Source organism: Protopterus annectens, chromosome 11.part0 (assembly GCF_019279795.1).
Source record: "Protopterus annectens isolate FY-2018-M chromosome 11.part0, PAN1.0, whole genome shotgun sequence".
NCBI classification, from domain to species: domain Eukaryota; kingdom Metazoa; phylum Chordata; order Ceratodontiformes; family Protopteridae; genus Protopterus; species Protopterus annectens.
The window spans coordinates 1,419,299,609-1,419,327,037 of NC_056745.1; the positions used below are offsets into that span (position 1 = coordinate 1,419,299,609).

The 27,429-nt window shown below is 37.4% G+C and overlaps 1 protein-coding gene across 2 annotated transcripts in view; it reads left to right on the forward strand.

Moving 5' to 3' along the window:
* Positions 1 to 27,429, forward strand: part of MET (MET proto-oncogene, receptor tyrosine kinase) — a 1,562,736-nt gene that overhangs the window by 1,504,459 nt on the left and 30,848 nt on the right. For both annotated transcript variants that reach the window (XM_044088706.1, XM_044088705.1), the window contains exon 19: positions 2,885 to 3,050. In XM_044088706.1, coding sequence (XP_043944641.1) covers positions 2,885 to 3,050 — 166 coding nt within the window. The remainder of the gene's footprint in view (positions 1 to 2,884; positions 3,051 to 27,429) is intronic.

Genomic DNA, 27,429 nt, shown 5'->3' on the forward strand with positions numbered 1-27,429 from the left:
AAATTCTGCTTTGGCTACCTTTACAGTTAGTCTGAATGATTTGATTAATTTGCACCAGGGTTATCATCTACAGCCTTGCTCAATTATGACAGGTGGGCACTATTAAGTTCTTGAAAAGGGTAGCAAGAACTTGTGTGTGTCAACTTAAAAATGCCTATGGCTGGGCATCTTACAGGCCTCATAATTCCTTATCTTATGGTCCCCATTATTGCTTGCGTACTATTGATCCACTGCCTTGTGTTCCTGCTTTACCAACCAGGTTATTAAAAGTAAATAAAGGAGGAAGGGACTGAGTAAATCACCGTACTGTGTTTCACAGCAGAAGTTAAAATGCAGTAAATAACAAAATGATGACCTTTGACACAATCAGTAAGACATGACAATAAAAGGGATGATGCACCCATGATAACCTAGATGATGAAACTATTAAAATCAAATTTAGACAGAAAAATAGTACAATACTTTTAGTATATGAAGTTGCTGGAAAGCAGCTACAAATGAAATCATTTTACAAGGGAGGAGAGTCAGACCAAGAACTGAGAAGCTGCAGAACATTGAAAGCCAGTCGTTTTATAGGATACACATGGGAAGGCTAGCTATGTTGTGTGTTTATCAGTTAAAATGTATAATGCTCCCTGACATCTGCCTCATCATTCCTGTCTCTTTGTGGATGTCTAACCACAGATGGTACACTACATGACATGATGTAACATGGAACAGGGAAAGGATATTCTCTTGGCCTTGCCTGGTTCATACTGCAGGTGTCGACATAAACTTTCCTTTTAGGAGACCAAATATGCACTTAATAACACCCCGTGTGTGACTTTGCACCATGTTGTAGCGATCGTCAGCTATAGTCTGGGGATGCTTATTATCATCAAGAACCATGGAGGAATGGATGCCTGATTAAAATACAAGTATTTGACAGTTTATGTAGACAGTTTCCTCTGGATGCTGCAGAGATGACTTTTTGTATGTTACTGTATACATTCTCGTAGGCCCATGGTGTGTCTTTTAATGTAGAATGCAAAATATATCCTGCTGCATCATGGGGTTACCCATGCATCACATGTCTTTCACTGAGTGCCATGCTATATAATCCAAGTAGTGATATGCACATATATTTCTGATCTTTCATGATAGGTTTTGCATCCTTACTATGGTATTCTAGTACTATGAATGACACTTATATCCCACATTAGAATCATGTCTGGTTTACACAACTGTCAAGCTTATCAACTAGATTTTCATTAGAAAACCTATGCTGGGCAATGGCCTGTTATATCTTGAATACACTGCTAGAATAATCCATACAGGCAGCCGTAGTATTTAGGCCACATGTACTGTGGAAAAAAGTGACAGTAAATATAGTACCTCTTTCAAGTGGTCTATGTCATTCACTGGTGAGTGGCCAGTGGTTAGATGCCCATATGAATAAAGTCTCAAATGCCAAGTGTCTGTGGTTCATTGGCAACTCTGCACTTCTACAGAATGCATGCATGGTTGCCTGGAGAATCCTGGGGGTACTGAAGAATGCTGTATGTTCTGGGAAAGCTTGTAGTATGCACATGAGGGTCATATTCAGAATTCAGGATGCTGGTGCATAGGACAATATATAGTGGTGTAGCAGTTAAAATTGCTACCTCACAACACTTGATTCTTTGGTTTGGTTCCTGACTGAGGAGTCTTTCTTGTGTTCTCTTTATGTCTTCCCTCTTTCAGTGTAGGTTTTCACTGGTTTCCTCTCACATCTCAGATATATATATAAGTAAATGAACTTATGATGCTGCAAACTGCCAGTATGTAGGTAGATAGGTAGGGGTACATGGTACATGTGTATGCGGGCGTGTGTGTGTGTGTGTGTGTGTGTGCGTGTGTGTGTGTGTGTGTGTGTGTATACGTGCGCACGCGTGTGTACCTACATGCGTTAGAGAGTGAGTGCGTATCTGTGTTATCCAATAATTTGGTGTGAATTCTAAGATTAGTTCCAGCCATGTGTCCATTGTTTTAAGGCTAGAACTTAGCTTCCTACAACCCTGAATGAAAAACGGTGACTACTTAAAAATTAGTAAATGAATGAATAATGCCTGGGAGATACCTATTGTATACCCTACTAAATTCTGGAATTTTCCACTTACCAAAATGTACAGGACTGTGAATGTTTTATTTTCAGTGAGGTTTATACTCCTTTAGCACTTATAACAGTCATTGTTTGATGTGAAACATGATTGTCTTCTTTTCAACCACTCTTACTCAGACCAACAGCAATCAATCATAAGAGATATAAAGGCATTTACTCTCCACTTTATAACTATTTTGAGTTGCTGCAGTCCATTTGCTATCTGCATTATCACTCGTCATATATATGGGCTGTATTCTTGTAAACATTCGTTATTTGCATCAATATGGTATATCTTCCCTACTTTGTGTGTAAATGACTTCTGTTTAACAGATGCCAGTGTTATGAATCATTTTCAATATGTAAACACTGTACTTAGTACTGTATTGTTATAGTATGTGTCAGAGTTTCACAAATCTGACCAGAATGGTTACAATGAATTTGGTTTATTTCATTTAGATTTTTTTTTCTATATTTTATTATTTTCCATTTTGGTATGACTATTATTGATATAGTCTTTCTAGAAGTATTTTTCCAGTTCTGTACTGAACACATGCTGATAACTGATGTCAATAACTTTTTTTGCCTTAGTAAAAAATCTGATATAATGAAATCCGTATAATATGAAGATGAACACAGAACAGAGGTGTTACATTTCATTTCTAAAAATGTATTTAATAGTAAATAGCTGAAATACTGTTGTAAGGTTCTTTCTCCTAACATTTATAATTGCTTTCAGTTCATACTTTTGAATATTTTACTTAGGCTGGATGAATCATTCACTGTCAAGGTTGCAGATTTTGGGCTTGCTCGAGACATCTTCGACAAAGAGTATTACAGTGTTCACAATAAAACAGGCACTAAATTGCCAGTAAAATGGATGGCTTTGGAAAGTTTACAGACTCAAAAGTTCACTACAAAATCAGATGTGGTAAACACATTTTTTTTATATATAATCACAAATGAAGTTTATTTTTAAAAGCATATTGTGCTGTAGGTGCCAGTTTTTGATCCACAAACAAGACATTTTTTTCATAAGGAAAGAACCATGCTGATGCTGGTGAGTATGTGGTTACAGTTTTTGTAATGACTGTTTAAATATATGCTGACTATAATAAAACTGGTGATGTAGTGATTTTAGATGATTCTTTTTTTATTTTTTAAATCCATAAAGTTCAAGCTAGAACCCATGTTGGTCTGCCTAAATTTAGATGCACATATAATTTATAACAGATGTAACAAAGATGGTTAAGTTAGACCAAAAATACCTTGCATGTTCTGACAGTGCTATTATTGCAGAAGCATTGTTTGACGTGAAACATTGTCTGCTTCTCAACCACTCTTGCTCAGATCAACATTAATCAATCATAGGAGATATAAAAGTATTTTAGCTGCTGCTTTAGAATTGTCATAACTGAAGTAATGTTACTCTTGTGGTAACTTCTAGGTTTTGAAACTACCGTGACTTGTGTTAGAATAACATATACCAAGCAATGGAATCATATAATTTTAAACTCCTCTTCGGTGCGTACCATTTAACATATTAGCTTGGAGTTTATAGATGCTGGACAGCTGTGGGGACACTGGTTTGTCACAGGTTTTGTGAACATTGTAATGACTGTACAACATCAGTGTTACAAATGTTCCCTGTGTCTTAGAAACATGACTTGTTTCTCCCTCTCTGCAGTATCATGATGTGCTTTTGTTTAATTTCATGTGAGTAATAGCACTTTTTTTGCCCAAGTCTATCAACTAATTTTATTTCGTCTTTCCTGTGAGCCATTTCCTTCCTAGTTTAAATGTAGCTTATTAAATACATTTCACAGTGTTGACAGAAAGGTACAGAAAGAACGGAAGGGAAAGAAATGCAAAACCACAAATAAAATTAATTCCATTCGTAACCCATTTAAAGTACCATCATCTACTTACACAAACGCATGATATTATGCATATGAAGGCATGTTTGAGGTAGTCCAGATATTAAGAAAAGCTCATAAGAAGTCAGATGATATCTTAAAAAGTGAAGGTGAAAACATAAGGTTCTTCATGAAGGAAAGTTCTGAAAAATTACTTTATTATCCAAAGTAAAATTAATAGAAACTATACTTCATATTTACTTTTTTATACCTGTATTTATTGTCCCTTTAGACTCTAAATCCCTATGAGCTGAGACACACACAGAATCATTAGGCCTTACGACTGAGTTACATCTAATCCTTGAGGGACACACGTAGTGCAATTGTTATTTTGGAATGACAAACTCCAGTCCAGCCTTTTACCAACATAAAATTGCAGCATTCTGTTCATAATTGCTTATACACTACTGACAGTACAGAAAATGCTTCTTAATTATTTAATTTGAACTCTTATGCTAAGCCTTCTAAAATTTCTAAAATAATTGCATACAATGGTCTTGACAGTGTCTTAGTATGTAATTTTTTGGTAGCTATTCCACTCTTCAACGGCATTACATTGTACTTCTGATTTATACTAGCACTAGACACATAAATGCAGTGAATGACCGTATTAAGCATAATTGACAAATAAATTAATATTTTCTAACTGTATCCTTTATTGCTGTGTACTATATATAACATGCCCATTAAGATCTGTATCATATTGATTTGCACCCATATTATATATGGCCTAAGATGTAGCTGAATATGGTCCCTTGTAGCACCTAAATTACACACTAGATAAATAAAGTAACAATAACTTTTGTGTTTCTTATATATATATATATATATATATATATATATATATATATATATATATATATATATATAAGCAAACAATAACCCAAGACTTCACTGATGGATGAAAAGGCAGCAAAGCACCAAAGCACAAATAAAATCCAAGATAAACTTTATTCCAAGTTTCCAAATTTCCGTAGCGCTTTCACGGTAATACCGCCTCAGACGCCTGAGGAAGCGGTATTACACCGAAAGCGCACGGAAATTTGGAAACTTGGAATAAAGTTTATTTTGGATTTTATTTGTGCTTTGGTGCTTTGCTGCCTTTTCATCCATCAGTGAAGTCTTGGGTTATTGTTTGCTTACATCACTGACTCTAAGGGCTTTGGTTTGTTTGTTATATATATATATATATATATATATATATATATATATATATATATATATACACATATGTATATATAAATATATGGATCTAGGATTCGAGAAAACATCCAAATCCATAACAACCGAACACACTTTAATGAAAGTGCTTTTATCGAAAAAGTGCTTTTGTTAAAGCGTGTTACAATAAAAAAAAAAACACTGCATTAACATTTTAGAATGAAAGTTCAATAGTCCAAATCCACAATCACTACACACACTTTAGCAAAAGCACTTTCGTTAAAGTGTGTTAAAAAAATTAATTACATTTATGTTTCCCCCTGCACCTCCACACTCCCTACTTTAATATTCTCACTCCGAGGTCGCACTACAGTGAGGAAAAGGGAATTTTCCCTTATCCCCACTGTAGTGCAATCTCCGCAACAGGCATACTTATGCGAAAGTGCTTCTTCGGTGAAAAGCACTTTCACGCAACTATATGCCTGGCCGAATCTGTTTCGGTGATGTTGCCATTTGGGGATCCGTACGGATCCCATATATATATATATATATATATATATATATATATATATATATATATATATATATGTGTAACAATATCTATATGAATGCATGTATGTGTGCATATATAGGTCTGTGTGTATGTGTATATACTTGCTACATCTTTTATTTAAGAACTTATTTTGGTACACGAATTATCCAGCTGGCTCTGTCCACTTTCACTGCAGACCAGTGCAAATGAAGGACACCACCAAAATGATTGTGTGTGATTAATAAATTGCAAAAAATAATCATGAAGGAGCTTTACAAATTATGTATCATTAACAAATGACAAAAAAATCATAACACAGCTATACTGTACAGCACAGAGGAGGGGAATAACAGTACCCATTGCCAGAGTATTTTAGATACTAACTTGGAGTTCTGTTTGAGCTACACATTAACGCCATTAATCTGAACCAGTAAAAATATGTATGTAATGATGTAATGTAAAAGTGCAAGGGAATATGTACATGCAGTACATAACACATTAGACACTGGACGAAGCATACATCATCACCCTGATTGGGGAGTGAATGTTCTCCAGCAGGATTTTAATGTACAGGCAAAATCCAGTAAAAAACAAGTGCACCTTTTCACAAAAGCATACTAAGCTCCTACGAAGCTAGGACAGGAAAAAAGCAAATGGATGCCATATTTTATATTCACTAAACATGGCTTTGTTTTTATCAAGTGTGCAATAATTAAAAAAAAATAAATTAAAGAAAATACTCAGCTAGCAAAAGTAACTGCAAAAGCAGTTAAAAAGGCTTGCTGTTCTACTTAAACCTCACTTAAACATGGTGTGTGTGTGTGCGTGTGTGTGCGTGCGTGTGTGTGTGTGTGTGCGTGTGTGCGTGTGTGTGAGAGACAGTGATAGAGAGAGTTAGTTAGTTAGTTAGTTAGTTAGTTAGTTAGTTAGTTAGTTAGTTAGTTAGTTAGTTAGTGAGAGAGAAGTAGAGTGCATACCTCTCAACTTCTTTCCTCAAGAATTCGGATCTGAAGTGGCGTTTCATCAAAACGTGTTATCTGAACAAGAAGAAGTTTGAAACTATAATGTCTAACTTCACTGACTAATTGAAATCCCTGGTAATTTACCAAACCAGGGATGTTCCACAAAACCAGGGATAGTCATTTTGTGAGGGGGGAGGTTGCAATGCTTTGCACTGGATGACTTTTTTTGTAATTTCATCACAATGACAGGTGAGGTGTAGTCAGTCAAGAAAGTGGCTGCAGGTGCTGGGCACATTTGTGTGTGTGTGTGTGTGTGTGTGTGTGTGTGTGTGTGTGTGTGTGTGTGTGTGTGTGTGCGTGTTGTACACGTGTGTGTGTGTGTGTGTGTGTGTGTGTGTGTGTGTGTGTGTGTGTTCTGAGTATGTGTACGAGTCTCTGCTTCTGTATGTTTATTTATCTTACTGTGTTTGTGTGTGTCTGTGTGTGTGTTTCTGTGTACGTGTGCAACTCTCTGCCTCTCTGTGTTTGTTTGTTTTACTTTGTGTGTATGTGTGTATGTGTGTGTGTGTGTGTGTGTGTGTGTGTGTGTGTGTGTGTGTGTGTGTGTGTGTGTGTCTGTGTGTGTATTGATAGATTTTGGATGTAAAATACTTCCCCAACAACAATTACAAATACTACAGCAACTCTGAAACATTGGGGGTAGGGGAGGAGGGACTACTTCATATCCAAAATATTTTAAAAAAATCTATATATACTAATAAAAAAGCAAATTTAAAACAATTTAATAGATGGCCCATTGTCTAAGTGCAAGATCAATGTTACTGGGGAAATAATGCCACTTCGAGGGTGTAAGGGCACTCTGATGCATTATTTCCCCACTAGCACCCACCCTTTCATACATTATTGCTTGCTTAACTTAATATAGGCTATTGGTTAAGGTATAGAGCAATGTGCTTGAGCACTATGCTGTAAGAATTACTATTGTTTAAACAAACTATCTCTGATAGAGGCTAAGCTGAGGTTATACATAAGAGATATGTAGAAGAAAGTGGAAGAGAAGGTAGAAGGATAAAATGATAAAAGTATACAGTGAAAGAAATAGGGTTTCAAAGAAGCATGATCACAGTAATTGCTGCAGCGGAGCTGACACAATTAAGACGAGGCTATGTTACCATAAAAACTATCACATCTAAAGCTTTCAGTTAGCATTTTTTTGTTGTTGTTAGTAGTCATAACATTGGAAGACAGATTCTTTAAAATTCATGCATTTTGTTATAAATGGTAAATAGTCTACTGCCAAAATGACTATGTGATCTTGATCTATTAAGTCCACTACAAGTGTTCACATCCTGACAGCTCAGAGTGCACGTGGTTACTGCCACTTGCTCTAAACAGCAACTGCTTTAACTCCTGCTCACCCAATTCTAACTTAATTATCTAGAATTTCCTCCACCAAACCCTACTAAACTAATTAGCCCTACCAAAGCCTTAACTTTAAGTCTAAAACACCCACAGAGTCCCTAACTCTAATTGTAAGACTCCCCTCCCACTCATCCAACCTAAACTTCATGATCACTGCCTAACCCTAAAACTCCTCTAAACATAACATCTCTATTTGCTCCCTAATCCTAAAACTCCCTCGCTTCTCCCTTACTGTAAACTACACTCCCACTCCCTACCCCTAAAACTCTCCCCTCCCACAACTTAAATCTAAATCCTCCTCTCCACAGCCGCTCCACTTACCTTGCTCAAACTCAGATAATGGGTTTGGGTAAAGTATAGCAGATCCACTCTCTCTGTATGGTTGTCAAACCATGTCCAAGTTCATTATTTGAGTCTGAGCTTGAGTGATCACCCATGCCAACTACAAGATGCTTATGTCCTTGCCTTCAAGACAGTAGTCTTCATAGGTTAGTACCAGGCTAACTGCACTTGTGGTCCATCTTAAGTCAGTCTAGCGACTTATCCCAAGTGATGTCAAACCCTGCACCATGTCTGCAAGGTACACACCTTAGCCATTATGCCAACCCTCAATGAGTGCCTGGCGCTGAAGTGCTTGTAGTAGACCCAAGCAACTAGATGTATTTGGTTATCGCTTGTGCAGCTCAAATTTCTGGTGAGAATATACCAGCTGCTGGTATAATTAATCATTCCTGGCTTAGTCACATTCTTTCACAGTACTTGACAATGATGAGCTTTGTAGGAACAATCTGTTTACTTGGTTGGTTGTTTGTTTGCTATTTGTTAACCAAGTAAGTAAACTGGCCTACTGACACATTTTAACCATAACCTAGGCTCATAGAACAGAAACTACAGTAGAAGATATGTACAATTAAAATTTCTAATAATATGAGTTAATACTATAATAGTATTATAAGCAGTTACCTTGAACATGTACAGAACAAACATTAATGTGCATAACAGTATGTACAACTGAGTCTTTGCAGTTTGGGTTTGCATGGTATACAACATAAGACATGTACAGCTATGTAATTATGGCAGACAATTTGAATGTTCATAAGATCATAGGAGGTTCCTAGGCTAATGGCCTTAGGGCCCTTACAAGCCCAGCCAAGTACAACCCCTCGTCCCATGAATATCAAGGTATTAAGTGGAGCTAAGTCAACAACTACTGCCTCTGTCCAAGAGGGACAAAGGTACAACTCCTGGGGTGAATTTGTGACTTCCCATCCAATCATCCAAATAGAGTCAGCGAAGGGCTCTCTTTCACTTGAATTGGAAGTTTGTTCCAGAGGAGAGGTAACCTCACTGAGACATACCTGTCTCTCCAGCAAGTCCTGTTGATGTCACATACTAGGTTGAGTTCCCTAAAATGTGTGCATCTTATACCATTTGATTTACAAATATGCAGCATTTCCATTTGAGTAGGATCTGAGATTGCTTTATATGCAAGGCACAGGTCACCTCTGAGTATAGTGACACTGATTTCTGTCTGCCAACATATGACATATGCTGAAGACCCTGAATTTTCTTTGTAAAAAGCCTTTGAGGTCTTTCCAGTTGCTGCGGGTGCCTGGTAAGGTATATACCAATAGTAACATCGTACTCTATTATTGGCCTGATGAGTGAGGAGTACAGGAGAGTTATAACCTCTTTTGTTCTGGATGCAATGCCCTTATTTATGAGGTGGGTGATGAAGACAGCCTTTCTTACCACTGTGGAGATGTGGTGGTCAAATGAAAGGTTGCTGTCAACCTGTGTGCTCAAATGTCTCACTACTGATTGCATGCTTAGGGTGTTATTAATGTGGTAATCTGCAGGGATGTTGCCCTTGTTGAAGGGGATGATAGTACATTTTTTTGCAATGTGTTTTAGCCCATGACTTTGGCACCAGTCGATTGTGTGAATCCCTCTTGTAGGATGTTGACATCATTTGGGGACTCCATAACTGCACCCAGTTTGCAATCATCAGCAAAATTTGTCAGCCATAGGCCTTTTGTTTTAGCTTGTACATCTAACAAGTAGATTGCAAACAAGAGAGGCCCGAGTACCGATCCCTGTGGAACATAACTGGTTACGGGTCTGCTGGTGGAGGTAGAGTTAATTCTTTTGACTGTGTGCATTCAGTCATTGAGCCAGTTTGCAACCCACCTAACAGTGTATGAGCTGATCTCCAGTTTTTTTTTTTAATTTCTCCAAATCTTTTGGGTTTCTAATACCATGACGGGAATGGACCCCATTCTTAAGTCAAAGTACAATTAAAGTTCATGAAATTAGTATTGTTTCACTGTTTGATGTCAGCCAAAAGTGTTCTTCACAGCACCCACAATGTGCCCAGTAATGACTCCTTCTGCAATTCATATGGAGTTACATCTATTGGTAGCATGTCTAAATATGACTGTAAACTCTTTTTATAAGACCTGTTGCTCCTACTACTATTGGAACTAGCTGGGTATCCTTCTTCCACATTGCTCTCATTTCTGCTTGCAAATCCTGATATTTTATAACTTTGTGTCTCTCTGTACGCAGGACACTGTAGTCACTGGGTGTGACAATTTCAATGATCAATGCTATTTATGTCTTCTTTTCTTGGACCACTATATCCGGTTTTCTAGTATCTATCTTTTGAACTGTTGGTAAGGGATGATCCCATGTAATGTGGACTTCATCATTTTCTGTGATGCTTTGTGGCTCATGTTTCCAGTGTTTTTTAGCCACTTCAATACCATAATGTTGGCACCATCCCCAGTGCAACAGTCTTGTCTCATTATTATGCCTTTCGGTATACAGTCCTTCTGCCATTAGTATGTCACAACCAGCAACAAGGTGTGCGACTCTTTCCAATTCGGTTTTACAGAACTACATTTGTTTGTTCTCCCACATGTTCAATGGACTTTATAAACCAGCATGTATATAGCCCACTATCTTGTGCCACCAATATTAACCTTTCATTTCTTGGTTTGAATTCACACTCCTTAACCATTCCTCTGTTCATTCCTGATCAACATAAGGTTCTTCCAGAAGTTTTCTATACTTGCAGCTATATTATGCATTTTCCACATTTCTTGCCTTTTCATTTGGTCCTTCACCTTATAGGTTCATAGGCAGGTACTAGGCTATCGGCCCAAGGGCCTAAGTAAGCCTAGCCAACAAGGTTCCCTGGCTTACGCCACCCAAGAAAGTTATTTTCCTGTGCCTGTCGAGCAGAGCCAGAGAAATGATCTCCAGGGTGTATTTCCTATTCCCCATCCACTCATCAAGATTTTTCTTGAAGAGTGCTAATGAGTAACATTTGCTTGACATAGATGGGTAACTTGTTCCAGAGTATGAGAAGTCTCTGGGACAGGAATCTATCTCTCCAGCATGTCCTGTTTATTGTGGTGACAAGGTTTAGGTCCGTAGACCATGTAGCTCGAAGGGATTGGGGTTTCTATAGGTTTAGCATACCCAGCAGCTCTGGGTTTTACATAGCTTTATATGTTAGGCAGAGATCACCGCGGAGTAGGCGATATGCTATGGAGTAAAGCTGGAGTTTTTTGAGATGGTCGGTGTAGGGCATCTGTTTGAGGCCAGTAATCCTCTTTGTGAGGTACTTCTGTGGCCTTTCCAGCTGCTGCAGATGTCTTGTGAGGTACACTCCAAAAGGGGCATTGTACTCTATAATGGATCTAATGAGTGTCGAGTAGAGGGGAACAATGACCTCTTTTTTCGTGAATGAGAATCCTTTTGTGATGAGGTGTGTCACGTAGAAGGATTTCCTGACTACTGTGGTGATGTGATTATCAAAGGAGAGACTACTGTCCATCTGGATCCCAAGGTCTCTTATCACACATTCAGCATTAAGTAGACAGCCGCCTATCTGGTAGTTCATGGGTACAGAGTTTTTACCAAAGGGGATGACAATGTACTTTTTGGCATTGAGCTTGAGGCCATGGCTCTGACACCAGGCATCTGTCTCAGTGAGGCCCTTCTGTAGGATGTCCACATCATTTGGGGACATGACTATGGTTCCTAGTTTGTAGCCATCTGTGAACTTCATTAGCCAAAGGCCCTCTGTGTTAGCCTCTACTTCAGAGAAGTAGATGCCAAACAGGAGAGGTCCCAGGACTGAACTCTGTGGTAGTCCACTCGTTTTACAGAGTGGGTTCTGTCAATGAGTCAGTTGGCAACCCATCTTGTCACGTAGGGATTTATACCTAGTTTAGTGAGTTTAGCTATAATTCCAGAATGGGGGATGGTGTTGAAAGCCTTGGCAAGGTCAAGATAGGCTGTGTGAACCACCTTACCCTCATCTATGGCTTTGGTAACTGCCTCAAAAAAGTTGATCAGGTTCAGGAGGCATGATCTGTCTTTCCAAACCCGAACTGGGTGGGGTCCAGAGTTTGGAGGTTACCAATGTCTTTGTTTATGAGTTCCATGATGATACGTTCCATGACATTACAGATCAAGCTCATCAGGCTAATAGGGCGATAGTTCCCGGGATCAGTGGTGGCTCACCCTTTGTGGAGTGCAATAACTATTGGTGTGCACCATTCAGTGGGCACAAAGCCTGACGTGAGGCTATGATTGAACATGGTGCTTAGGTGGGGAGCCAGTTCATTCTGAAGTTCATGTAAAATGCAGCCTGGGATGTTGTCCGATCCCATGGATGCTGTGTTTTTTGCTTTAGAGAGTGCAGCTTTTACCTCCATAGTTGTGATTACAGGGACTCTGCATTCTTCCTGTATAGAATTGGGCCCTTTAGGGGGTGAGAGGGGGTAAAGTTAGCACTGAACCTATCTGCCAGGATGTTGGCAATATCAGTTGGTTCTGTAATTTTCATGCCGTTGAGCTGTAACTCAGAGCAGATCTCGGTGTTGCCATTGAGATTCTTGACATAGCTATAGAATGCTTTGTGGTTGTCCCTAGAATCAGTGGTGATTTTGTTTTCATAGCTAGCTTTGGAGGATCTTATAAGTGATCTCACCTTCTTACTGAGGCTGATGAGGGAGCTCCTCTACTCATGGGATTTTACTCTCTTTTGCAACAGTTTCTTCCTTCTGTTGTAGAGTTTGTTTATGGCAGGGGACCACCAGATTGGCTTCTTTTTTTTTGGAAGATAGCGTCTTGGTTCTGTTTGGGATAGCAAGATCCATGCATTCATGTAATTGCTTAAAGAGTACATTTGTGTAGGATTCAGCAGTCGTAACTGTACTGTCCATCTGCATGGGTGTCATGAAGTTTGCCGTTTCTGTCTTAAGAAGCATGAAGTTAGCTTTGGAGAAATTTTTTACTGTGGTTTCCTTAATAGGGGGTGGGGGCAGGATGTGGATATCTAGGGTGATTAGCTTATGGTCGGATCTGACCAACGAGGAGTTGACTTCAGGTGTGAAACACCAGTCACTCATGTTGGTAATGACTAGGTCTTGGATACTGTTGCCCCTGGTTGGGGTGTGGATAAGTTGATCAAGGGCACTGGAATTTATGAATTCCAGGAAGCGTTGAGTCAAGGAGTTGGTACATGAGTAGTTTTCCCAGTTAATGGTGGGGTAGTTGAAATTGCCCATTATTAGGGTGTTTGGTTGAACCCTAATATTTTCCAGTATATCAAGAAAAGAGGAGTGGGAATCCTGGGGCATGGTGGGGGATCTGTAGCAAGCTACAATTTGGATTTCGGTTTTGCCCCAGAGTTAGTTGCACTTGGATAACTTCGGCTGCATTATGCTGAGCAACTAGCCTGGAGGTGTGGATATCCTTAATGAATATGGACACACCTCCACCTTTGGTGTTCTGGTCCAAGTTAAAGGCCGAAAAGTGTGGTATGAGTTATAGCCTGGTAATGCAGGGGTGCTCTCTGGAGCCATGAACCAGGTCTCAGTCACTGCACAGATATCGATGTTCTCCATTTTAAGGAGAGCCTCGAGGGAGTGCATTTTGAGATTTAGACTTCTAGCATTGAGTAGCATTACCCTCAGTTTTTGCTTGCCTATTCCTGTTACAGTGGTGAATTTGTCATTTGAACCTTGCCTAAAAAGGCACTATGGGGCGGCAAGAGCCTTAGCCACTATCTGGAATCCCAGGAGTGACAGATGCAGGCCATCTCTGGCAAAGTATCGTGGTCTGTTGACCATGTCATCCCAGTCAGACAGATACTGGATACCCTTAGAATAACACCAGAAGCTTAGCCAATTGTTGAAGTCAATCATTTTGTCCTTGTACTGCGGTATCATTCTGGGTGATGGCAGGATGCTACTCAGGGCTAGGGTCATACCTGCCTGGGCTACAAGATCAGAGAGCTCTTCCATGTCTCTTTTCATGTAGTCCAGGGAGGTATGTCTCAGGTCATTCACACCAATACGGACAATGACAGAGTCATATCTGTACTTGTTGCGGCGTGACCTGAGTGTGTGGGTTATGTGGCAGATCCTGGCACCCGACAGGCAGCTGACAGTAACCTTCTCCTTGTTTGGCCTGGTGAGTGGGACATCAGTGTACCTATAGAGTCACCTATGACTAATGTGTTGGGTACGTTATTTTGCTTATGGGCTGTGGTTGAGTGGCACACTGACTCTGTGGGCTATGTGTCATTTGGGTTGTATTTGGGGGTGGAGGTTGCTTGTGTTTGTGCTTTGGAGGTCTCTGTTGCTTGAGCAGATTATTACTGAGAGCCTCCGTGAATGTTTTTGTATTTCTATGTGTGGATTTAGGTGGTGTAGGTTTAGTGGGACTATGTGATGAGTATAGTGTGGTGCAAGTGTTTACCTTCTCCTCTTGAATGTCACGTTCAGTCTTGGCTGGAGAGAGCTTTACCTCCAGTTTGGCTAGATAAGTACATCTCTCACAGGTTGTAGTGCTGGGTGGTAGGAGGAGAGGGTTGTTTGTGTACATGAAGCAATTGCTACATTGCCCCAAGATGCCCAGATTTATCAGATAGACAGGAGAGAACACTGGGAGCTGACCCTTGGACATTCTTGAATAAAAAACTATTTTCCTCTAGACAAGTGAGGAAAGTGAGTACAAGAGGTGTTTTTCCTGTAAGCTAGTGAGAAAAATAAGTACAAAAACTGTTTTCCTCTAGGTAATGAGGAAGATTGAGTGCTGTAGTAATTTGTAACTTATTTAGTGCTTACAACAAGTTCTGAACAAGTGCTGAACACAGATAAGCAAATTCAAGCACAAAAACTAAGAATCTGTATCTGAACTAGACTAGTTACAGGAAAGAAACAAGTGCAAATGCAGACTTTTAAATCAGAAAGTTGAGAAAGATAGAAAAATTGCCCAAACTGCCAATAACTACAATTTCCGGGCCAGAAACCACTCCTTATGTGGTAGATCGGTTACCTAGTGCTTATCACTCCCACTGATAAGCTAGCAGGCTTCCCTCCAACACAGAAAGGCTTAGGGGCCTCAGGAGCTTACGAACAGTCCTGCATACAGCAAATCTGTATCTGGACTAGACTAGTTACAGGAAAGGGAGGAAACAAGTGCAAATGTTGGCTTTTAAATCAGAAAGTTGAGCAAGATGGAAAAACTGCCCAAATGGCCAGTAACTGGAAACTACTTCCTACTGAACTCACCACTGACCCTTCCTTATCCCAATTCAAAAAATCCCTTAGGAAATATCTAAAAATGCAGTGGCTTTGTCCCTGTACAGACCCTGACTAACCCCCACTCAAACATATTTCATAAATGAGAACCTCATTACAAGAATAGAACTCTGACTCTGTTAAAATTCTGTGTATCACCCACCTACTGGAAAGATTTAAAGTTAACACTACACCATGTATGATAACCACCTTAATATATGTGTTTTTCTTTTTCATATGAAATCTTTAACTATTTCTTTCTCAGCTACTTGCTTCCAACCTTTGCTGTGTGCATGTGAGAAAAACATGTACCTGTGTGTACATATCGTTAAACAAATCTCATTTTTTGTAATAACTCACTGTAATAATTTCACTGTATTTACACTTGTTTTTGTACATTTGGAGCTTTTCTCCTCGGGCCTCTGCTGAAAATGGACCTGTATCCAGTCGGACTTTCCTGGTTAACAAATGTAAAATAAATAAATAAATAAACTACAATTTCTGGGTCAGAACCACTCCTTATGTGGTAGATAGGTTACCTAGTGCTTACCACTCTCATTGATAAGCTAGAAGGCTTCCCTCCGACACGGAAAGGCTTTGGGGGCTCAGGAGCTTACAAACAGTCCTGGATACAGCAAATCTGTATCTGGACTACACTACTTACAGGAAAGGGAGAAACAAGTGAAAATGCATGCTTTTAAATCAGGAAGTTGAGAGAGATGAAAAAACTGCCCAAAAGGCCAATAGCTGCAATTTCTGGTCTAGAAACCACTCCTTATGTGGTAGATAGCTTACCTAGTGGTTACCACTCCCACTGATAAGCTAGCAGGCTTCCCTCCAACACAGACAGGCTTGGGAGGCTCAGAAGCTTGCAAATAGTCCTGGATATAGCAAATCTGTATCTGGATTAGACTAGTTACAGGAAAGGCAAGAAACAAGCGTCATTTTTTTTGTTACAGTTAAGCAGAACACAGGGATATTCTAGCAATTTTTTTTTTTTGTAAAGGAAAGGGAGAGAGGAGAAGCAGAAGATAATTCAAGGTTAGGAAACCAAGTGGGTTGGCCTTCTCAAATGTTCTCTCTGTATTAGGTAGAATGAGCTAATGACACTAGACTGGGAGGAGTGTCCCAGATCAAATTTACAGTAGGGGTGGGCAACTGCAAAGACACCAAGTGTAACAGCAAGACACCAACAGGGAGAGAGGGTGAGGAACAATACTATAGCTACTAGCATACACTCTTTTAGACAGTAAACACTACAGAAATGTTTATTACAGCAGAAGAACAGCAGTGATTCACAAAATTAAAGTTTTTAAACAGATAAAGGAGCAAACAGTCTCTAGAGAATGCTTTTAACTGCAAACAAATCAGTGATATGATACACTCCTTGGCAGGAAATCAGAACAAGCAAACAGGTGCTTAACAAGTAGAGAAAATTTCCTGTTAATATCTTTCACACAGTGAAACTAGCTAAAAAGCTTTACAAACAGTGTGACAGCAAAAACCTTATATCAGGCCCTGTAAGGCAGACAATTTTAGTTTAACCATGCAGATTAAGACTTTCCACTAAACAAACCAAACGAATGAATAACAGACAATCCAGGCGAGTAGCACAATGAGCAATGTCAAAGCAATAAAAGAAATAAAAAGAATTAAAAATCCAAATTTTATTAGCGCTTTCGGTGGGGTCAGTGCCTCACCTTCTTCAGACAACAGCTAAATCAATTAAAACTTTTTTATACTCTATTAAAATCAATTATTCAATTATTAAAACAAAGTATCTCATAAACTTGTCATTAAAGAGATATACATTGTAGACCAGTTTGTACCCCATAGAGCAATATAAAAACAGAACAATTCTGTACTTAAACTAATAAGTTATCCTATCAAATGTAAAACTCCAAACCCAATGGATACATATTATAACTTAACAAATATATATGTATATATTGAAAAATATATATACCATTAATTATAAAAATGTAAATATTTAATATATAAAGTTGTTATGATACTTTAAATTTTACTATTCGTTATTTAAAAATTAATAAATTAATAAACTCATATACCAACTGTAAAATGCCACTTACTAGTGTAAAATATATGTATAAATATATACACACATACCAGCTTATAATATTGTTAATAATTTCTAAATACTTACAAGTTTATTAGTTCAAATAAAAGCTTATGTTTGTATTAATTATAATATCATAAATACCACAAACATTCTAGAGCTACCATCCGTAATCTATTAAAAAATAAAATTAATAACAAAAACATCTCTAAATGTTATAAATGACTATAGGAGTTTTGTTTTATTTTGATATTAATGCTACAACCTAAGGTAATTTACCTCCTGGTAATTTCATCTGTTTCTAAATATAATTGCCAAGGCCTTAGCAATTATATTTAGAAACGGATGAATTTATGTGGCAAATTAGAACAGTGGCCCATATTTACTCAGGTTTCAACGAATATGTCTCAATAAAGTGCATTTTGAAATGTCTAGATTTAAGGAGGTAAATTACCTTAGGTTGTAGCATTAATATCAAAATAAAACAAAACTCCTATAGTCATTTATAACATTTAGAGATGTTTTTGTTATTAATTTTATTTTTTAATAGATTACGGATGGTAGCTCTAGAATGTTTGTGGTATTTATGATATTATAATTAATACAAACATAAGCTTTTATTTGAACTAATAAACTTGTAAGTATTTAGAAATTATTAACAATATGATAGGCTGTTATGTGTGTATATATTTATACATATATTTTACACTAGTAAATGGCTTTTTACAGTTGGTATATGAGTTTATTAATTTATTAATTTTTAAATAACGAATAGTAAAATTTAAAGTATCATAACAACTTTATATATTAAATATTTACATTTTTTATAATTAGTGATATATATATTTTTCAATATATACATATATATTTGTTAAGTTATAATATGTATCCATTGGGTTTGGAGTTTTACATTTGATAGGATAACTTATTAGTTTAAGTACAGAATTGTTCTGTTTTTATATTGCTCTATGGGGTACGATCTGGTCTACAATGTACATCTCTTTAATGACAAGTTTATGAGATACTTTGTTTTAATAATTGAATAATTGATTTTAATAGAGTATAAAAAAGTTTTAATTGATTTAGCTGTTGTCTGAAGAAGGTGAGGCAGTGACCCCACCGAAAGCACTAATTAAATTTGGATTTTTAATTCTTTTTATTTCTTTTATGCTTTGACATTGCTCATTGTGCTACTCACCTGGATTGTCTGTTAACCATGCAGGTTAGTTAATAGCAATAAAATACAGTAAAAAGTATGCAGCAGGCAATAACAAGTGCTATATATAAATTGCTAGAAGCAATAACTAGTAAAAATAAGAAAACAAAACATGATACTTATTGTTATATATCTCAGATCAGAGTCCTCCACTCGGCTCAGTGTGTATAGACAGAAATCCTCTCAAAGTTAGGGCTTAAATACCAGAAGATACAACCTTAAATGACTTTTTTTAAAAAAGCTCAAAAGAACCAATGAGTGCTTACTACAAGCCCTAGACCACCCAGCCTCCACCAGCCAGCAGCCAATCAACACAATCCTGCCACAAAGATAAAGAAAGGCTTCTGCTAATTCAAGATGGCCTGGTCATGTGCTCAGAATAACCACTGCAAAAACAAACAGGCCCAGAGACAACAAATCTGACCTGGTAAAATACTACAGCTACTAGCCTACACTCTTTTAGACAGTAAACACTACAGAAATGTTTATCACAGCAGAAGAACAGCAGTTAATTTTTTTAAACAGATAAAGAAGCAAGGAGACTCAACAGAATACTTTTAACTGCAAACAAATCAGTTGTAGGATACACTCCTTCACAGGAAATCAGAACAAACAAACAGGTGCTTAACAAGTAGAGAAAATTTCTCGTTAATACCTTTCACGCAGTGAAACTAGCTAAAAAGCTTTACAAACAGTGTGACAGTAAAAACCTTATTTATCAGGCCCTGTAAGGCAGACAGTTTTAGTTTAACCATGCAGATTAGTTAATACCAATAAAATACAGTAAGAAGTATGCAGCAGGCAATAAAAAGTGCTGTATATAAATTGCTAGAAGCAATAACTAGTAAAAATAAGCAAAAAAAAAAAAAACAGGATACTTATTGTTATATATCTCAAATCAGAGATGTAGTCAATGCCCCTCCTCCACTGGGCTCAGATTAATATTCTTTCTTTTGTTTTTTAGCACATTCAGTTGCAGCCTGATTTTTATCTACTTCTGGTTTGATTTCCATTCCTGCTTGATGCCAATATACTTCTGCTAGATTAAGCAGAGAAGTCATGTTAGATTTAATCTCCTCATGTTTCAAAACTTTCACTATGTTTGGGTCTTGTGAGGTCAGCAAATGTGTGTGGAGTCCCTCGATTGCAGATCTATACATATAATCATTTTCAAGGAGGCCCATTCCTCCTTCGGAATGGGTAATATATAATCTTGGTGTGCACTGATTTTTATAGATCATTTGATGAGCATGAAATATCCTTGTTTTAATGCCTAATCTATCTAGTACATTTTGGAGCCAATCAATCACTCCAAAACTGTAAGTTAGGACAAGAAGAGAAAATTGGTTTATAGCTTGGATTTTGTTCCTAAATGACAACGCTGTTTTCAGGATTAATTTATGTCTTCTAAGTTTTATTCACATTTGTTCATGTTTTATTGCTGATTCTTCATCAATTCCCAGAAATGTATACACTCCCTCTTGCTCAAGTTCTTTTATATCGCATTCTAGTCCCAAACTGATGTTTTCCTGGTGCTGCAGTTTTCCTGCTTTAAAGGTTGCTTTTGCGCATTTATCAAGACCAAATGACATTCTAATATCATCTGAAAAAGTTTTGACAACCTGCAGCTGTGCTTTCAGTTCCTTATCTGATGAGTTATACAGTTTTAAATCATTGACAAAGAGAAAATGAGAAGTCTTTAGACTTTGTTGTTTTCTAGGAGCCAAATTACAGCCATGGCCTAAGCTGTTAAATAGACAGCTTAATGGGTTAAGGACAAGGCAGAATAGCAATGGTGACAGTCACCCTGGAATATCCCCCTTTGAACTTTTATCTCTGGGATAATAATTTGTACTTTATCATGGTTTAATTACAAAGTGTTCTGCCACTGTTTCGTGGTCACTGCAATGTAGTTGATCAGTGTAGGATGTATCTTATACATTTTTAAGCATTCTTTTATCCATGAATGTGGGATACTATCGAATCCTTTTTTGTAGTCAATCCATGCCATACTTAGATTCTTCCCTTTTTACAGTTCTTCACTATGACTTTAACAAATGATCCTTTTTTCCATATAACTTTATTTTATTGCCCTTTTGTTCTACTGCCATAATTGAGTTTTCTTCTAAATGACTATAAACTCTGTCAGCATCAATTCCAGTGAATAGTTTATAAGTTGTCAGAAGGCAAGTTATTGGTCTATAATTTTGGGGGTAGCTTGTAGGTTCACTCTTAAGTAGGAGCATTGTTTTCCCAGAAATGTATACACTCCCTCTTGCTCAAGTTCTTTTATATCACATTCTAGTCCCAAACTGATGTTTTCCTGGTGCTGCAGTTTTCCTGCTTTAAAGGTTGATTTTGCAGATTTATCAAGACCAAATGACATTCTAATATCATCTAAAAAGGTTTTAACAGCCTGCAGCTGTGCTTTTAGTTCCTTGTCTGATGAGCTATACAGTTTTAAATCATTGACAAAGAGAAGATGAGAAGTCTTTAGACTTTGTTGTTTTCTAGGAGCCAAATTATAGCCATGGCCTAAGCTGTTAAGTAGACAGCTTAATGGGCAAGACAGAATAGTAACAGTGACAGAGAGTCACCCTAGAATATCCCGCTTTGAATTTTTTTCCCTGGAATAGTAATTTATCCTTTATCATGCTTTAATTGCAAAGTAGTCTGCCATTGTTTCATGGTCATTGTAACATAGTCTATCAGTGTAGGATGTATCTTATACATTTTTAAGCACTCTTTTATTCATGAATGTGTGATACTATCAAATATTTTTTGTAGTAAATCCATGCCATACTTAGATTCTTCACCTTTTTACAGCACTCCACTCTGACTTTATTTAACAACAAATGATCCTTTGTTCCATATGACTTTTTTTATTGCCCTTTTATTCTACTGCCATAATTGAGTTTTCTTCTAGATGACTATAAACTCTATCGGCATCAATTCCCGTGTATAGTTTATATGTCGTCGGTAGGCAAGTTATTGGTCTATAATTTTTGGAGCAGCTTGCAGGTTCATTCTTAAGTAGGAGCATTGTTTTACCTATTGTTAGCCAGGTGGGTGTCTGTTCAGGATGTGCATATAAATAGTTCTTACTCATGGCTACGTCTTCATGCAAAGATGTTAATACTTTTAACCAAAAGTTAGGTACTGCATCTGTGCCTGGTGTTTTCCAATTAGAGGCTTTTCTTAACTTTATTTCAATCTCTCTGGCTGTTACTTCATCCCATTTTATCTCTTGTACCTCTAAACTTCTTATTCTTTCTTTTACGTCTTTTATCCATTTAGCATCTTTATTGTGTTTCGCAGGATCTTCATAGATACTTCTCCAAAATGCATCTATTTCTTCTTTTTTGGCAGTCTTTCAATTCCTTTTACCTTGTTTCCCAGTTCTCTATAAAACTTTTTTGGGTCATCACTAAATTGCTTATTTTGTGCTTTTCCTTTATATTTATCTGTATATCTTCTACGTTTTTCCACCTGTGTTGAAATTTTTAGTTTGTCATTTACAATAGTGCATGGATCCTGGTCTGTTCTAATACTGTGCACTGCTTTTATCACATCTATCTTCCTTAGTATTTTTGTTAATCTATTCCCTCTTCTATATTATTCGAACAGTGACACTTCTTGTCTTAATTGCTTTATATTTTTCTCTATTCAATACTTCCATGATAGTATTCGATTTCTCCCCTTCCTTTGCCTCACTACCCTGTACTCTTGTGGTAGAACTTTATCAGTTATTCTCTCCCCCATGTGCATCTTTTCATGTTTTACTAGATTCCCCCCTTTGTCTAAAACACATACTATCTCCAGCAGGGTGAGTTTATCAATGACACCTAAGTGAGGAATAGTGTCAAAGGCCTTGGCCAGGTCCCAGTAGGTTGTATGCATGGATTCGCCTTCATCCATGGCTTTTGTGAGTGTCTCAAAGACGTCAACCAAGTTCAAGAGGCAGGATCTCCCTTTAATGAAGCCAAACTGGGTTGGGTCAAGTGTTTGGAGGTCTCCTATATCTTTGTTGATAAGGTCCATGATTATTCTTTCTATAGTCTTGCAGATTAGGCTGGTCAGGCTTATGGGTCTATAGTTACCAGGGTCGGTGGCGGTGCCTCCTTTATATAACGGAATGATGGTTACTGTTTTCCATTCAACAGGCACAAAACCAGTGCTTAGACTGTGGTTAACTCATTCGCTCCAGAGCAGCTCAGAAAAAGCTGCCTGCTTAATTCCACCATAGGAACAACAGAGCAGCCTGAGCTCATTTTCAGAAAATCCATTTATAATACCATACAGAAAACAAATGTTCATAACTCTTTAACTATAACAGCTAGACTAAAAAAGTAAACATGAAAGTTGTTGAGCTGACACTGACCTTTCCAACAGTGTAAATCTTGATAGTGCACATCAAAGTTATTATTAAATATTTGGCAAGGAATGCTGATATTGTACATATTTTTTACCTTTTTGGAAAAGCAAAGCACAATATCTTGATCAATGTACCATGCAGACCAATACAATTTGAATTTAATTTGTTAGTATGAATGTCAACTTTAAAATGATACCTTAACCATTCCTGTGTGATGCTCCTTTCTTGAGATATTCACAGAAATATGATTAATATATTATTTTGCATAATTGATAAATAAACAAAGCATAATATATCACCTGTAACAGACAGAGCCTACATATCAGTGTAGAAGTTGTGCGTCTGAATGCCAGCTTCAAAATGATGCATTATTTGTGTGATCACCATGCTCCCTTGCAAAGATATGGGCATAATAATGAGAAGTATTGGAAATGTATAATTTTCATAATCATAGAAGACTAAACAATCTGTGATATCTGTACATGTGTACAGTGCACAGATACAGTTCTTTTACCATGTTGTAAGGAGTAACACTGTCTTCAAAATGAGGTATTATTTGGCACACTGACATGCTCCCTTGCAAAGTTATTTACCAAAATATGAAAAAAATCATAATTTCCATAACCTAACTCCAAAACAAACTTTGATATCTGCACATGTGTGCAACATACAGGCATCAATATTTTACCATGTTAGAACTATCAATGCTGTCTTCAAAATGAGGTATTATTTAACACATTCAGGTGCTCCCTTGCAAAGTTATTTACCAAAATATGAAAAAAAATCATAATTTCCATAACCTAAGTCCAAAACAATCTTTGATATCTGCACATGTGTACAACATACAGGCACAATCCTTTTACCATGTTGGAACTACCAATACTGTCTTCAAAATGAGGTATTACTTAGCACATTCAAATGCTCCCTTGCAAAGTTGTTTACCAAAATATGAAAAAAATCAAACTTTCCATAACCTAAGTCCGAAACAAATGTTGATATCTGCACATCAGGCACAATTCTTTTACCATGTTGGAATCAGCAATACTGTCTTCAAAATGAGGTATTACGTGGCACACTGGCATACTCCCTTGCAAAGTTATTTACCAAAATATGAAAAAAATCATACGTACTGCTGAATGGGTACATGTAAAGAGAAAAAGCAAGGTAAAGACTGCCACTCCACTAATGAACCCAGGACATGCATGGGACTTCAGTGGCAGGCAAGGCCATCTGATCTGTCCGATAGCTGTGCTAGCTACCCACTCAGACAGCTGATACCACTACAGTCTCACGACCTCCTTCAGTGTCAGCAGTCTGCCTTACCTATGCCTTTTCTCTTTACATGTGTCCATTTAGCAATGGACCTAAGGGTTCAAGTTCTGTATTAGTAAGACCTTCCTGTCATCTAAACTCTACAAATGCCTGATAAAAGCAGAATAAAAAAAAAGTATTGCAGGAAGGTTACTGACAGATTAGATTGTACGTGCTAGCACTCTCCTGAAACAGTTTGTTCATTCTCAACATCTTTACCAGCTCCTTACCACAGTTATTTGCCAAACTCAGAAAAATATATTCTACACAACTCATTTCATAATAGAGTTTTACTTACCATACTGGTACCTACTTGGTCATGGGTGTTTTACATTCTTCTCACAATTATATCAAACCACACAAAACGACAATGGCCACCACGACTGCAGGTGTTCAATAGTTGCTGTGATTTGAAACTGTAGCCTTCTGAGTGGTTGATTGATGACATCATTCTGTTCAATGTGCAGCAAAAGAATGTTGGGCTCAGGGTAGATGGAACACTTCTCTTCCAACAACTGCAGTACTCCGCTCCAATGCATACCTCTTCTTGGAATCCAGTATACCTTCACGCTGGATGTGGGGAAGCTCAAGTTGTACTTGTTTTCAGTTACGGAGGCATGGCTAGCAACCCAGTGAATGTAGGAAAGGCCACATACCCACACTCTCACTTGTCGCTCTCCTGCTTGTGAAGCTATGTCAGTGTCAGTAGGAAGATGAACCTGCACAGGAAGGAAAATGCAGATTACTACTGATGAGAAAAACACCATAACACTGGATGTAACACAGCAGAATATCCAATTTATTGTAAGTAAGCACTTTCAGGGGTTCAGCTCTTCATCATACTTAGATAAAAATGATATAACAACCACATTAAATAGTATTCCAATTAACATTAATTACTTCAGTTAAAAACAATTAAATTACTTAAAGCCATGCTAAACATTTTTAAAAACATCACAGCATACATAAACTAAAAACTAGTGTCTCAACTGTCTCACTTTCAGGAAAGGTTTAATGGAGACCATATTATTCAAACCAGGTGCTTTATCAATGCGCAGTAACATAATCCATTTTTGTTCAGCCGCCTCAGTAATATTCCTCATGTTTCCTCCCCTTTTTCTGACTGCAAATATTTCCAAGACCAGAAACTTAAACATGCTCACTGCCTTCCTTCTTGATGTGCGCAGCCAGGGCACTACTTTCCTTTTTATTTCTTATATCTCTCATATGTTCAAGTATCCTGTCTTTTAAATGTCAATTAGTCATGCCAATATAATATGAAAAACATTTGACACAATAACTCAAATATATTACATTGACTGTTTTACAGTCAGCATAGTGAGAAGGCTCTATTCTGAAGCCTAGCTTAGGGTGTACAAAGTTAGTACTTGTGTGTATATATGCACAGGCATTACAACTCCTGCATGTATATGCACCTACTCTATCCGATCTAAGAGTAGTCCTATTTAATCTAGATTTATAACAAAGATGGTTCTTTAGGGTCTTATTATTTTGAAAGCTAAACCTAGGTTTGTCTCCTACTATCGCCTTCAACCCATCCAAAGTAAAGAGTATATTCCAGTTCTTATTAATGACATTGCAGATGATATTTATATTACTAGAATATGTCAAAGTTATTCTCAAATCTTTACTACTCTCAGTAGTGATCTGTCATAGCATCTCACTACTCTCAACAACACTACCTACATGTGGGTCACATACTGTTGCATTGATGGTAAAGTGTGGTTTACACCTACCATGTCTATCTTTCCATGCCTCTTTAATGTGCCCATCTATATCTTTACTTTTATAACCCCTTTCTATAAAATCCAGTTTAAGGGACTCTAGAGCTAAATTCAGCTCTGCATCATCATTATGTAATCTCATCAACCTGACCACCTGTCCTTTTATTATATTATGTTTGCAATGGTTCGGGTGCATACTTGTATTGTGCAATAGGTTATTCTTTCTAACCGGTTTCCTATACAAACTAGTTTTAACAGTATTGAGCAAATGCTTACTAACAGTCACATCTAAAAATTCCACCTGTTGTAAACTATAACTGTATGTGAATCTTAGAAAATCAGTGGTCATATTAAGATAGTGGATAAACTCTCTTAATCTTGTCTTAGTTCCTTGCCATAATAAAAAATATCATCCACAAATCTAGTATACCACAAAACAGAGTTGGCATAGCTCATATTAGAGAGTATAAACTCTGTTTCCCATTGCACCAATGAAAGGTTGGCGTAGCTATTGGCACAGGCTGTGCCCATCGCCACACCAACCTTTTGAATGTAATATTCATCACTGAACATAAAAACATTGTTACTTAAAATAATGTCCAATAGGCTACAAATCAAGTGTATTTTATCACCCTGAACCCCCTTGCTATGCAATAGTTCACTAATACTATCAATACCCCATTGATTTGGTATGACCGTAAACAGGGATACAATGTCCATAGTAACAAAGTAACATTCAGAATAGTCAGGTTTCCATTTCATTTGTAATAACTCTAAAAAAAAGTTTTAGTGTCCCTTAGAGCAGTCCCACACTCTTCTAATATGTGATGTAAGTTATTTTTGACAAAAATGGATAGGGATTCCATAGCCCAGCCTCTGCCAGAGACTATAAGTTGCATGGGTGGACTACTAAGACATTTATGAACTTTTGGCAAACCATATACAATTGGTACCACTGGAAGTTCAACTGAGAAGTATTTAAAGAGTGG